Source organism: Moschus berezovskii, chromosome 14 (genome assembly GCF_049115385.1).
Source record: "Moschus berezovskii isolate FMDL1 chromosome 14, NW_MosBer_1.0, whole genome shotgun sequence".
NCBI classification, from domain to species: domain Eukaryota; kingdom Metazoa; phylum Chordata; class Mammalia; order Artiodactyla; family Moschidae; genus Moschus; species Moschus berezovskii.
Window position 1 is genome coordinate 43,144,572 of NC_142473.1, and position 13,380 is coordinate 43,157,951.

General features: G+C 46.7%; 1 protein-coding gene across 1 annotated transcript in view; it reads right to left on the reverse strand.

The window, feature by feature from the left end:
- SPON1 (spondin 1) overlaps positions 1 to 11,794 on the reverse strand; it is a 349,778-nt gene extending 337,984 nt beyond the window's left edge. The window contains exon 1 of the mRNA XM_055423333.2: positions 11,333 to 11,794. Coding sequence (XP_055279308.1) covers positions 11,333 to 11,570 — 238 coding nt within the window. The 5' untranslated portion in view covers positions 11,571 to 11,794. The remainder of the gene's footprint in view (positions 1 to 11,332) is intronic.
- Between the last annotated feature and the right edge of the window lie 1,586 nt (positions 11,795 to 13,380).

Below are 13,380 nucleotides of genomic sequence, written 5' to 3' on the forward strand. Positions count from 1 at the left end.
ATGTTCCCTCCCTATCAGAGCACATCTGGAGTCTAAGGTGCAGGGAATAAGAAACAGGGTCCTACAAAGAATGGTTGAAGAAACAAGCAATTTAATCAGAACTTATGGCAGCTGTTTCTCCACAAACACCTCAAGGTCTGCCATATGGCCAAGGGGAGACTTTACTTTGCTGGACTCCAAAAGACAGACCCCAAACGATGAGTAGAAGTTACACATGAGGCAGTCTTTGGCAGCTGAGATGTACAATACAACGCAGTCCACCCCGGCTCAGGCTCTGCTCATCTGTGAGTGATGTCCCCTAGAGGAAGCTCACAGCTCTTTCCTCTCACCGATTCACAGCCAAGGCAGGGGAATGCCACCACTGTGTTGTCGGTTTTGAGGGCATGCCACTGGCCACTGTGTTGACAGTAACAGGACAGGGCAGTGATGTAACCTGGTGCTAAAGTATGTGGGACTAGGAGGCTGGGGGGAGGGCTTGGAGACATGGGGATGGGGAAGCACATTCACAGAGAAGTCACAACCTTCTCTTTGTGTCTCATCATCTTGCTTTAAATAAAGATAGAAAGAAAGGATATAGATTTCTGGAATCCAGCCTTTTGTTAGGGTGGGACCACTGAAGATATATACATATATAATTGTGTGTGTGTGTGTGTGTGTGTGTGTATATACATATATATGTGTAACTTTTCAAGTGATTCTGATGCATAGCTAGGTTTGGAAACCACGCAAATGACTCCACAAAGTGCTGATTTCAGGGAAAATCACTTTAATAACTGGTGTCTAGGTTTGAGGGCTCAACAATCCCCTGTGCCCTCTTCTCCAGGTAGTCAGAGTCAGCATCTGAGGCTGGCTGCTTCCCTTTGCTCTCTTGCCTGCTGTCCGTGTGCTCCTCACCTCTGAGCCATCACCAATCCAGCTTTCCACCGTGCACAGGACTGCCAGTCCTTCCCTTCCAACAGCCTTCACCCTGGACCCAGACCATCTGCTGGCCCTCAGGCTCCAGCCAATACCCCCAGGGCACTGAGCATCCTTTCTCTCTGCTGCCACCGCCTGGAGATCCTTGCCATCTGTCCCCATCCCTTGGCCTCACCTCTGTTTGGCAAAGGGAGAAATGCTGTCCCTTCCTTCTATCCAGCTGTATTAGAGGGAGATCTCACATCTCTCTCTCTTAGAGGAGTCCCTGGGATTTAAACAATACTTTCATTTTTCTATAAATAATGATTTAGTGCCTGTGATGGCCACACAATATTCTGGGTGCTGGCGATAAAGTAGCCAATAAGAAAGGACAAGTCTTTGCTCTCATAAAGTTTGTATTCTAGCTTGAGGAAGCAGGTGATAAACAAGATTATTTCAGAGAGTGGTTCAGGGCTATGAAGAAAATAAAACCAGGCAAAAGTAATGGGGAACATAAACTGGTGGTCAGAGAAGCCTCTTTAAAGAGATGACATTTGAGCTGAGACATGAAAGACAGAGTGAGCCATAGAAAGATCAGGGGGAGGGCATTCTAGGCATGGGGAAGAGCATATACAAAGGTCCTGGGGTGGGAATGAGCTTGGTGTATTTGGGAAATTCAAAGGGCAGGGTTGCTGCTGTGAGGAGGAGGTGGAGAAAGAAAAGGAGGAAAAGAAAATGCAGAGAGAGAAGGAGAGGGGGAAAAGGAAGAGGAGGAGCATCAGAAGAGCTTCCTGGGGCACCGAGGATTCAGGTCTTCCCACTACTGCATCTGCCCATCCTCCCACACTCCCAATCCCCACACAGTGTTTCGTGCATCCAGCCCTTGCCTGTCCTTCCGCCTCTGCCACCTGGTCTGTGTTTTCAAATATCGGAACTACAACAGTAGACAGGATCCAGGTTATTTCCCATGGGTCTCCTGGACCCCAGCAAACCAGTGGATGTGAGCAGGCCCCTGTTTAAAGTTTCCCTGAACTTTTCATGGCAGTTTTGAGTACTCTGAAAGTCAGAAGCCTTGTCTATGTAGAGCTCAAAAAGGCCTCCTTCGGGTGTTACCTAACTGCTTACTCTTCCTATCCGAGCCCCAACTCCAGCCCAGCCAAGACACCCTGTAAGAACAGGAAATTTTCCATCAGCAAGAGCTAGCCAGCCACACAGAAAGCTTTATGCGATATGGTGAGCTCTCTGACACAGTAGGTGCTCCAGAGAAGTGCGTGTGACCGGAATCAGACACAACTGCACACCATCAGATTAAAGACAGAGAGGAGATAATACTTGAGATCATTTGGGCCACTTGCCACTTCCCAGCTCCTGCTCACTCAGGCACATACATGTATTCATGTGCCTGAGTGAGCATGAGCTGGGACGCTTGGTTTTCTCAGTTCATCAGGTGGTGAGTATTTTGTACTTGTCACGACAGTGTCTAAGGACAAGCAAACCGATAGTTTTATACAGTATTCAACCAAGGAAACATTGGTCTCTTTCAATGTTGGAGGGAAAAGTAGATGCTGGACTTCCTGAGAAATATCAGTATGTTTCTATTCCCCACTAACAAAACTATCTGCAGGGGCACATAAATTAGTTCGAATCTAGTATCCATGTGATGATCTATGTACAATTGCAAAGGATTTTTAAGGAGTAATTTTCACTTATGTGGTTTTTGCTTTCCATAATGACTCTTGAATCTAACCCTCAAGTAAGATAGGACTCTTCTCTTGAAAAAAACACATGTATGTATGTATATGTAGAATATATGTATATATAGATTCCCTGTGTTGTACACCGGAAACTAACAACATTGTAAATCAACTATATCAATTAAAAAACTTTACATGAGAAAATTTAGTAAATTCCATAGCAAATTAAGAGCACTTATTTTTAAATTAATAAAACAATACCAGATCAATGGGGTCTGATTTGAGGGAAATTATCCATTAAGAAATAAAGCAGAAATAGATGTTTTTCTGGAACTCTCTTGCTTTTTCCATGATCCAGTGGATGTTGGCAATTTGATCTCTGATTCCTCTGCCTTTTCTAAAACCTGCTTGAACATCTGGAAGTTCACGTTCACGTATTGCTGAAGCCTGGCTTGGAGAATTTTGAGCATGACTTTACTAGCATGTAGATGAGTGCAACTGTGCGGTAGTTTGAGCATTCTTTGGCATTGCCTTTCTTTGGGATTGGAATGAAAACTGACCTTTTCCAGTCCTGTGGCCACTGCTGAGTTTTCCAAATTTGCTGGCATATTGAGTGAAGCACTTTCACAGCATCATCTTTCAGGATTTGAAATTGCTCAACTGGAATTCCATCTCCTCTACTGGCTTTGTTCATAGTGATGCTTTCTCAGGCCCACTTGACTTCACATTCCAGGATGTCTGGCTCTAGGTGAGTGATCACGCCATCGTGATTATCTTGGTCATGAAGATCTTTTTTGTACAGTTCTTCTGTGTATTCTTGCCACCTCTTCTTAATATCTTCTGCTTCTGTTAGGTCCTTACCATTTCTATCCTTTATTGAAACCATCTTTGCATGAAATGTTCCATTGGTATCTCTAATTTTCTTGAAGAGATCTCTCGTCTTTCCCATTCTGTTGTTTTCCTCTATTTCTTTGCATTGAACGCTGAGGAAGGCTTTCTTATCACTCCCTGCTATTCTTTGGAACTCTGCATTAAATGGGTATATCTTTCCTTTTCTCCTTTGCTTTTTGCTTCTCTTCTTTTCACAGCTATTTGTAAGGCCTCCTCAGACAGCCATTTTGCTTTCTTGCATTTCTTTTCCATGGGGATGGTCTCAATGCCTTGTCTCCTGTACAATGTCATGAACCTCCGTCCATAGTTCATCAGGCACTCTATCAGATCTAGTCCCTTAAATCTATTTCTCACTTCCACTGTATAATCATAAGTGATTTGATTTAGATGTGTGGATCACAATAAATTGTGGAAAATTCTGAAAGAGATGGGAATACCAGACCACCTGACCTGCCTCTTGAGAAACCTGTATGCAGGTTAGGAAGCAATAGTCAGAACTGGACATGGAACAACAGACTGGTTCCAAATAGGAAAAAGAGTGTGTCAAGGTTGTATATTGTCACCCTGATTATTTAACTTATATGCAGAGTACATCATGAGGAATGCTGGGCTGGAAGAAGCACAAGCTGGAATCAAGATTGCCGGGAGAAATATCAATAACCTCAGATATGCAGATAACACCACCCTTATGGCAGAAAGTGAAGAGGAACTCAAAAGCCTCTTGATGAAAGTGAAAGAGGAAAGTGAAAAGGTTGGCTTGAAGCTCAACATTCAGAAAACAAAGATCATGGCATCTGGTCCCATCACTTCATGGGAAATAGATGGGGAAACAGTGGAAGCAGTGTCAGACTTTATTTTTGGGGGCTCCAAAATCACTGTGGATGCTGATTGCAGCCATGAAATTAAAAGACGCTTACTTCTTGGAAGGAAAGTTATGACCAACCTAGATAGCATATTAAAAGCAGAGACATTACTTTGCCAACCAAGGTCCGTCTAGTCAAGGCTATGGTTTTTCCCGTGGTCATGTATGGATGTGAGAGTTGGACTTTGAAGAAAGCTGATGGCCGAAGAATTGATGCTTTTGAACTGTGGTGCTGGAGAAGACTCTTGAGAGTCCCTTGGACTGCAAGGAGATCCAACCAGTCCATTCTAAAGGAGATCAATCCTGGTGTTCATTGGAAGGACTGATGCTAAAGTTGAAACTCCAATACTTTGGCCACCTCATGCAACAAGTTAACTCACTGGAAAAGACTCTGATGCTGGGAGGGATTGGGGGCGGGAGGAGATGGGGACGATAGAGAATGAGATGGCTGGATGGCATCACCAGCTTGATGGACATGAGTTTGAGTGAACTTCAGGAGTTGGTGATGGACAGGGAGGCCTGGCGTGCTGTGATTCATGGGGTTGCAAAGAGTTGGACACGACTGAGCGACTGAACTGAACTGAACTGAACTGAACGGTCTAGTGGTTTTCCCTACTTTCTTCAATTTAAATCTGACTTTGGCAATAAGGAGTTCATGATCTGAGCAACAGTCAGCTCCTGGTCTTGTTTTTGCTGACTGTATAGAGCTTCTCCATCTTTGGCTGCAAAGAATATAATCAATCTGATTTTGGTGTTGACCATCTGGTGATGTCCATGTGTAGAGTCTTCTCTTGTATTGTTGGAAGAGGGTGTTTGCTATGAGCAGTGCGTTCTCTTGGCAAAACTCTATTAGCCTTTGCCCTGCTTCATCCCATACTCCAAGGCCAAATTTGCCTGTTACTCCAGGTGTTTCTTGACTTCCTACCCTTGCATTCCAGTCCCTTATAATGAAAATGACATCTTTTTTGGGTGTTGGTTCTATAAGGTCTTGGAGGTCTTCATAGACCCGTTCAACTTCGGCTTCTTCAGTGTTACCGGTTGGGGCATAGGCCTGGATTACTGTAATATTGAATGGTTTGCCTTGGAAACGAACAGAAATCAATCTGTCATTTTTAAGATTGCATCCTAGTACTGCATTTCGGACTCTTTTGTTGACCATGATGGCTACTCCATTTCTTCTAAGGGATTCCTGCCCACAGTAGTAAATATAATGGTCATCTGAGTTAAATTCACCCATTCCAGTCCATTTTAGTTCACTGATTCCTAGAATGTCTATGTTCACTCTTGCCATCTCCTGTTTGACCACTTCCAATTTGCCTTGATTCATGGACCTAAGATTCCAGGTTCCTATGCAATATTGCTCTTTACAGCATCGGACCTTACTTCTATCACCAGTCACATCCACAACTGGGTATTGTTTCGCTTTGGCTCCATCCCTTCATTCTTTCTGGAGTTATTTCTCCACTGATCTCCAGTAGCATATTGGGCACCTACCGACCTGGGGAGTTCCTCTTTCAGAATCCTATCATTTTGCCTTTTCATACTGTTCATGGAGTTCTCAAGGCAAGAATACTGAAGTGGTTTGCCATGCCCTTCTCCAGTGGACCACATTCTTCTGGACTGCAGAGTGCTAGAAGAGCAGAGCAACAAGACAGAAGGAACCTGGGTGGACAAATGGAGCAAACTGCCCGTCATCTTGGACTTCCCATTTCAGTTCAGTTGAGTTCAGTCACTCAGTCGTGTCCAACTCTTTGTGACCCCATGAACTGCAGCACGCCAGGCCTCCCAGTCCATCAGCAACTCCCAGAGTCCACCCAAACCCATGTCCATCGAGTTGGTGATGCCATCCAACCATCTCATCCTCTGTCATCCCCTTCTCCTCCTGCCCTCAATCTTTCCCAGCATCACCTCTCATTTAAAATATTGTATTTTCTGGTCTTTTTGTAATGAACTTAGCCTGTATCCTGCTTAATACAAGATGGCTAAAGTTTTTTCCTCTATAGAAATTGGTATTGATCTGCACCTGTCATTCTATGTATAATAAGCAAACAGCATGTTTGTAAACATATCAACAATTATAATCTCTTGTTCTAGTTCAGTCAGCTAGCTGGAGAGGGACAACTTAACTTGTGTAGGTAAGTACTCAAGTTTTAAACCTTGAAAATTTTCAATTTATATACTTTCAGTTTTTGTATGCTCTGACTTTTGTGTTTCATCAAACTCAAAGGAACAAGCTCTACAACCATTAAGCATTTATATATGTATACATCTTTTAAATTTTTATTATCGATTTGAACTAAATTCTTATAAAAAGAGAGCAAAAGTTAAAAATTAAAGTTATATAATAAAAAGAAAAAAGGAAAGAAGAGGGTCACTTATAAATAATTACAATATCATCAGCAGTGCTTTATTCTAAAAAACCACTACATAAAAAGTTTATTTAAAAGACCTCATCCAGCTTAAGTTTTTCATATTCTATGTATATACTTTTCAAACATATAATTTTACCGACATGGTAATATAATATCTGCATGTAAAAATAAAACAAGAGTCGAATTAAGGTTTTTCTCTTTCCAATTTGTTTCTGTTTCCCCACAAACAAAAGGAATTGGCCAAAGTCTGGAAAGGTTCTTCTTGTTTCTAAATTAATCCTTTGGTTTATGGGCAAATGCAATACTGAAATCTACAAGAAGAAAAAAAGCAAATGTAAATAAGGACCCATCACTTCAGACTTAGTGTCCCAAGATATGTCAGTTATTATCTTGATTTGTTGTTACTGTTTTCCTTCAACAAAGACACACCACTCAGCAGACTGAGGGTGGCTGGGTGAATTCATTCCACTGATTCATTTTACTGAGTCATAGAAAACTAGTTAAGGGTACAGATTTAGCAGTTAGACATCCCTTAGTTTGTACCCTTACTCCACTGATTATTGAGGCTTAGTGTCCTCATCTGTAAAATAAAAATAGTAAATTGCCCCAAAGTACTGCAAGGAATATGTGAGATGAGTAGGAAGCACTTAACACAATGTCTCATCCAGTGTTAGCTGCCAAGTATTTTTCTATTTCCAAAATAAATAATGATCTCATAACATTATATATATGCATGTATGTATGTGTGTGCATGGTGTGTATGTGTGTGTATATATATATATATATATATATATATTTATATAATATATCCTACTGTATGACAGTTTCTTTTGACATGGATTATTTCTAATTCTCACAGCTACACTAGGATGGTGGGTGAGGCTCTCTCATTTTACAGGTGGAGAAACTGTGGCTCAGAAAGGTAAAGTAGCCTGCCTATGGTCGCACAGTGAATGTGTGACTGAGCCAGAGTGGAAACAGACCCAGCCAACATCAAAGCCTGTGTTCTTTCTACCAGGTGGAGATGGGACACTCTGGGACACACATTCTTATGGCACTGTGTGCCCTAGAGTGAGAAAAAAAAAGAGAAGGCAAAGCAACTTTGGAGGTCTCCAAACCTCCCTGTTTAGAATAAATCCCTTAATTATGCTTGAAGTTGGACAAGCTTTTGAAATCTCGCCTGGACATTCTTTCCCCATCAAGTTCCTTGAAATTCCCCTTTAAAGAGCATCTAGGAAAAGCCACTCTCATTAGCCAGGGTCTGGCTTTATTTTCCTAATAAACAGACCTTTGGACAGACAAAAGAGTCTCTTATTTTCAATCAATTCTTGAGCATTTCAGCTGATTTTCTTCTATTTGGCTTGAAATTGTGATCTGGGAATGACTGGTCCTGCAAATTGTCCTCCTATAAGGGAGGCCCCTTGAGGATCCTCAACTTGTTATTTTTAATCACTGTAATCTCTTTTTCAAAGGAGGCCATGGTCAGAAACAGAGCAAGCCTTTCAGAGCTTTCTAAAGCACAATTATTGCAGAGGGAGTGGTATTGAGGGAAAGAGGGAGGGAAGGTAGATGTGGTGCGAGAGAGAAGGCAGTCAATAAAGTACTAACAACTTGGGAAAAGGCTGAATCATCATCTCAATTGGATCCTGACTATTGAGAATAAACCCCATATTTCAATTTTTTTAAATAGTGACCATTTTACTCCAGTCTAGAATATCTAAAGGATATGCCGAGATGGGAGGGTGGGAGTGGGGGCATGGAGAGTGGAAGCTCTGTGGGGACGAACTGGAATCCTGAGGACAAAGGTTTGAGGCAGGAAAACAGGCCATTGATTCCAAAGATTGTGAGGGGCCCTAATTCAGTAAAAAATAAAAAAGCAAACAGAACACCAGGGGAATGTTAATTTCCACAGCCCTAAGTCAATACCCGGAGCAGAATGTATTAGATTTACTTCTAACGTAACTGTTCTAAGAAAGTATAAGCCAACAGAAAATGTCACAAACCAGGCCAGTGCCCTTTTCTTCCTAACTTTGAGTGGCGGAATCAGGTTTGCTAATCCAAAGTATTGACTCAGAAGGTATTAGCCTGGTTCCTGCAAGATCTTTCTTGCAAGATCTCTTAGCCACCAGAAAAGAGGTAAGATGATTGCCCACCAACAGCCTGAGTCCGGCATCACAGTTGAAGGCTAACACTGTAGGCTGGCATAACCTATAAGGTGAAAGTCTAGTCCCAGTTTTCACCTGCTGTCCATGGATTCTTAGACCATCATGGAACCCCACTGTTCATGCGAATCCCAAATGTATCTCTGTCTCATTGCTGGGATCCCTCACTGCCAGTGCTCAGCCAAACTGGGAGGATTCATGCGGGAAGAGATACCCAGTAGGACTCTTGGGCTTCAGACTGCTGCTGCTGCTGCTGCTAAGTCACTTCAGTCGTGTCCGACTCTGTGTGACCCCATAGACGGAAGCCCACCAGGCTCCCCCATCCCTGGGATTCTCCAGGCAAGAACACTGGAGGCTCCTGGTCCTAAACTAGTAATAGTCTTAAGCAAGCCTCCTAATATGGAGAAATCACTCATGCATTCATTCATTCAATTATTTCATGAGCACCAGGTAATTGGCATCCACTGGTAGACTGGCTTGAAGGAGTGCTGAGAAACCTACTTTTAAACACACACACACACACGTGGCAGAAACAAAATGAAACTGACTGTGCACATCCCTCCATTATTAAACCATTTGGGCCTCATAGACGACTCAAACTAATATATACTGGGAACCCACTGTAGCTCAGGCACGCCCATCTTCATGCACTCATTTACCCCCTAAGACTGCCCAGGGTAGCTGGACAAACATCTGTTTTCAATAACTGGGAAATAGGATCCGAGAAATTAAAGGACTTGAACAAGGTCACACAGCTACTAAGCCCGGGACTGCCTGCGGAGCCACGTCTTTCGCTGCCACGTGGAGCTGGGGCAGTTTTCTCAGGGAACTCAGGTCCTCGATTTGGGGGAGGGCTGAAGAGGCCAGTGGGGTTACGCCCACTTCCCTCCAGTCCACGGAGAGGACTGGCTGTTTCCCAGCTGGGGGAAAGAGGCTGCGACCGCATGTAGGTTCGGCTTGCTGGGCAGCCGGGCCAACCCGCTGCCAGCTCCCTGGGGGCCGGGCCCGGTGTTCTCCACCCACCCGGCCCTGCCGCGCAGGGTACCCCCCACCCCGCCCAGCCGCGCGGGCTTGCAAGGGCTGCCCGCCAGGCACGGAGCGCGTCCACAAGCGGACTACGCTCTGGGTAGCTCCAGGCGGAGAGAATCGGGAACACAAACCCAGGAAAATGGGAGAAGCATTCTGGGAAGGGTGGTCCCTGGTTCTGGTCGCCTGTGTGACCCGGGCTCCCGCTGGCACTACCCCGAACTTTCTCCAGTGTTGCCCCCATAGCTTCCTCTCGAGTCGCTTAGGAACGGGGAAAGTGGGGATGGAAGGGCGGTGGCTGTGGGCCCGTTTGCCCCACGACTGCCCCAAAGCCCCTCTCTTCCTTGCTTAGCCCCAGAATTGACTTATGAAGGGCCCGGCGTGAAGGGACACGTGCCCTGTCACTCCTCGCCCGCGGGGCCCCCGGTGAGGCTAGGCAGGCTTCCTTCCCTGCCTGGTGTCCTGGCTCCTGACTGGAGACCTGACCCGGCTTGAGAGGGGTTCTGGGCTCTGGACATGGCGTCAGGGGTCTTCAGGTCTGCGCTGGTCGAGCTGCCTGACAGGCCCGGGAGGCGCTCACTTGCTTTGGACATCCCCTCTCTGCGCTCTCGAAAGCCGGCTGTCAGCTGAGAAGCTTAGAGACCGCTTTTCCGGGGGTACTGAGACTCGGGGTTGCGGGAGCAGCTCCGGCCTCCAGGGAGCAGGCCTCAGGAATCTGGGCTTCCCTTTCGGTCTTGACTGGATTCCCCTCCCCTGTTCGAAACTGCCTAGAGCTCTCAGTCCACTGGGAGCCTGTCCTAGAAATCCAGGGTCTTCTCCCTCGCCTGCGACCGTCAGAGAATAATTTGGAGTTCTTTCCAGGCAACCTTCCGAAAAGCTTCAGGCTCTTCTCCTCTCCTGCCCCCGCCCTAGGACCAGTTAGGGGAGAAGCTCAAGTCCCTTCTCTTGTAGGGATCCGTCCGGGGAAGCTGGAATGACTGTCCCACTGGGGGCCGGTCTGTGAAAAGCTGCCTTCCTCTCCTTCAGGGATGGGAGTGGGGAAAGCCGGAGTCACCACCCTGCCTAGGACCCGACTAAAAGAAGCCAGGGTCCCCTCGACCCCAGAGACAGATCTGGAGAAAAGCGAGTCTCCAGCGCTCTCCTGGAACCGGCCGGGGTAGAAGCCAGGCCAGAGTGACGCGTCGCTCAGCTCCGGCTCACACCCGGGAACCGCGCTTCGGACTTGTGGGCTGCATCTCCTGGCTGCGGCCCCGCGACGGCGCCGGACACTGGCTCGGAGCTAAAAGGATAGGGCATCCAGGACAGAAGGGCCCTCGGCGGGCTGCGCTGGCAGCGTGCGCCTGGGAACCTTGCGCCCTCCTCCGGCACCGCGCGGTCGGCGCCCTCCGGGGGCCAGGTCCCGCGCCCCCAACACCACGGAGGGCCACTTACCGCGGTAGCTGCTTCCCGGCTTATAGAAGTCAGGGTCGCCCTCCACGCGGAGGCTGAACTCGGTGTAGCCCTCGCGCCGCGTGCCCTGGACGCGCAGGATGCGGCTGCAGTAGCCCTCCGACTTGGGCACTTTGTCCAGGGTCTCGTCGGAGAAGGCCAGCGCCACCGCCAGGGGCAGCGCCAGGGCCAGCAGCGCTGGACCCCGGCTCAGCCTCAGGAGCACCGGGGACAGCCTCATCCTCGCGGGCCCCCAACTTTGTGCCCTGGCCGCTGGCTCTCGCCACACGACTCCTGCCCGAAGGGGTCCCCGCGGAAACGAGACCTGGCAGAGCCCAGGCGGGGAGCGGAGCTCCGAGCCGGTGCTGGCGACCGGGAGACCGTGCAGCCTGGGCTTGGCGGCTGCCGAGCTGCGCTGCGCTGAGCAGAGCCGAGCAAGCCGAGCAGCGCGAGGAAGGGAGGGCGGCGGCGAAGGAGGAGGAGGGAGGGCTGATTTTGCCCAGATCCCCAGCGCAGCGCTGTTTTGTTTCTGAGCTGGCGATTAGCGGCGCGGTGGTGTTTATTTTGCGACGCTGAATTCCCAGGGTCTGGCGAGGAAATCATAGGGTCCATGGACACTGTGGGCTCTGTCCCACCACGAGGCTGCCACCCCAACCCTCAGACCCTGTGGAGGCGGGTGCTCCAAGGAGGGATAGACTGAGAACTAACTTTTGTTGCACACCTACTCTGTGCCATATTCTGATGTACTGTCTATAGCTTATAAGATAAAGTCAAGCATGTATCTGCTGATACTTTTTAAGTTGATCTGTCTTTATCCTTAGAAATGTCTCTTAATAGTAGGCTTCCCTGGTGGCTCAGATGGCAAAGAATCTGCCTGCAACGCAGGAGAGCTGTGTTCCACCCCTGGATCAGGAAGATCTCCTGTGAAAGGAAATGGCAGTCCACTCCTGTATTCTTGCGGGGAGAATTCCATTGACAGTGGAGCCTGACAGGCTACAGTCCTTGGGGTTGCAAAGTGTCGGACCCAACTAGCAACTATCATTCACCTCTGTGCCTGGCCATATTCTGGGAGGTTTACTTATATCTGTTCACCTTCTTCACTCTCACTGCACAGAATAAATTGACATTACTTTCATTCATTTTACAGAGGAGCAAACTGAGGCTTTTGACCAGTTAAGTCAGGGTCAGATGCCATGGCTATCTGACTCTATTGCCCTTCTCATAGTGTGTTGGAACATGTCAGACTGATGGATGGAAAGGAGCAAGAATGATTGATCCATTGGCCACCCTAGGCACAGTGCTACGGCTTGTAATACTTTTGGCGATTCCTGAAAATGTTCTCTTTTAAATCAAAAGAAAAAAAAATTTAGGTCTAATAGAATATTTTACTATATAGTACTAATTTATTTGTATTTCGATTTACACAGTCATAAAACATAATGTTTACTGTTGTTTTATGTAGGAAGAAGCCCACGAAGACAACAGTGCCTAGAGCCCAGGGGAGTCCTCATAGAGCCCTGGAAAGAGATTTTGAAAGTTTCAAAGAAAAGCTTGTGTTTTCTTGGCTTAGACTTTAGTTCAGGTTCCCAGTACCCAGTGACAGATGTTTGGAGAGGCGTTGAGCCTGAGTGCTCACTGGCCAGAGCCTCAGGCACCAACCCCAAAGCCAGACAGAGAAAGCCAGGTGCAAGAATCTCTCCCAGTGTTTCCTTGGGGACAGACCTGAATCAAACATTAGTCCTAAAGCCTATTATGCAGAGTGAAGTAAGTCAGATGGAGAAAACAAATATCATATATTAACAAATATATATAAAGAATCTAGGAAAATGGTACTGATGAACCTATTTTCAGGACAGCATTGGAAGCGCAGACATAGAGAACAGACTTGTGGACACAATGGGGGAAGGAGAGAGTGGGATGAACCGAGAGAGTAACACTGAAACATGCACATTACCATATGCAAAACAGATAGCCAGTGGGAGTCTGCTGTATTACACAGGGAGTTCAACCTGGTGCTGTGACAGCCTAGAGGAGTGGAATGGGGTGCAAGG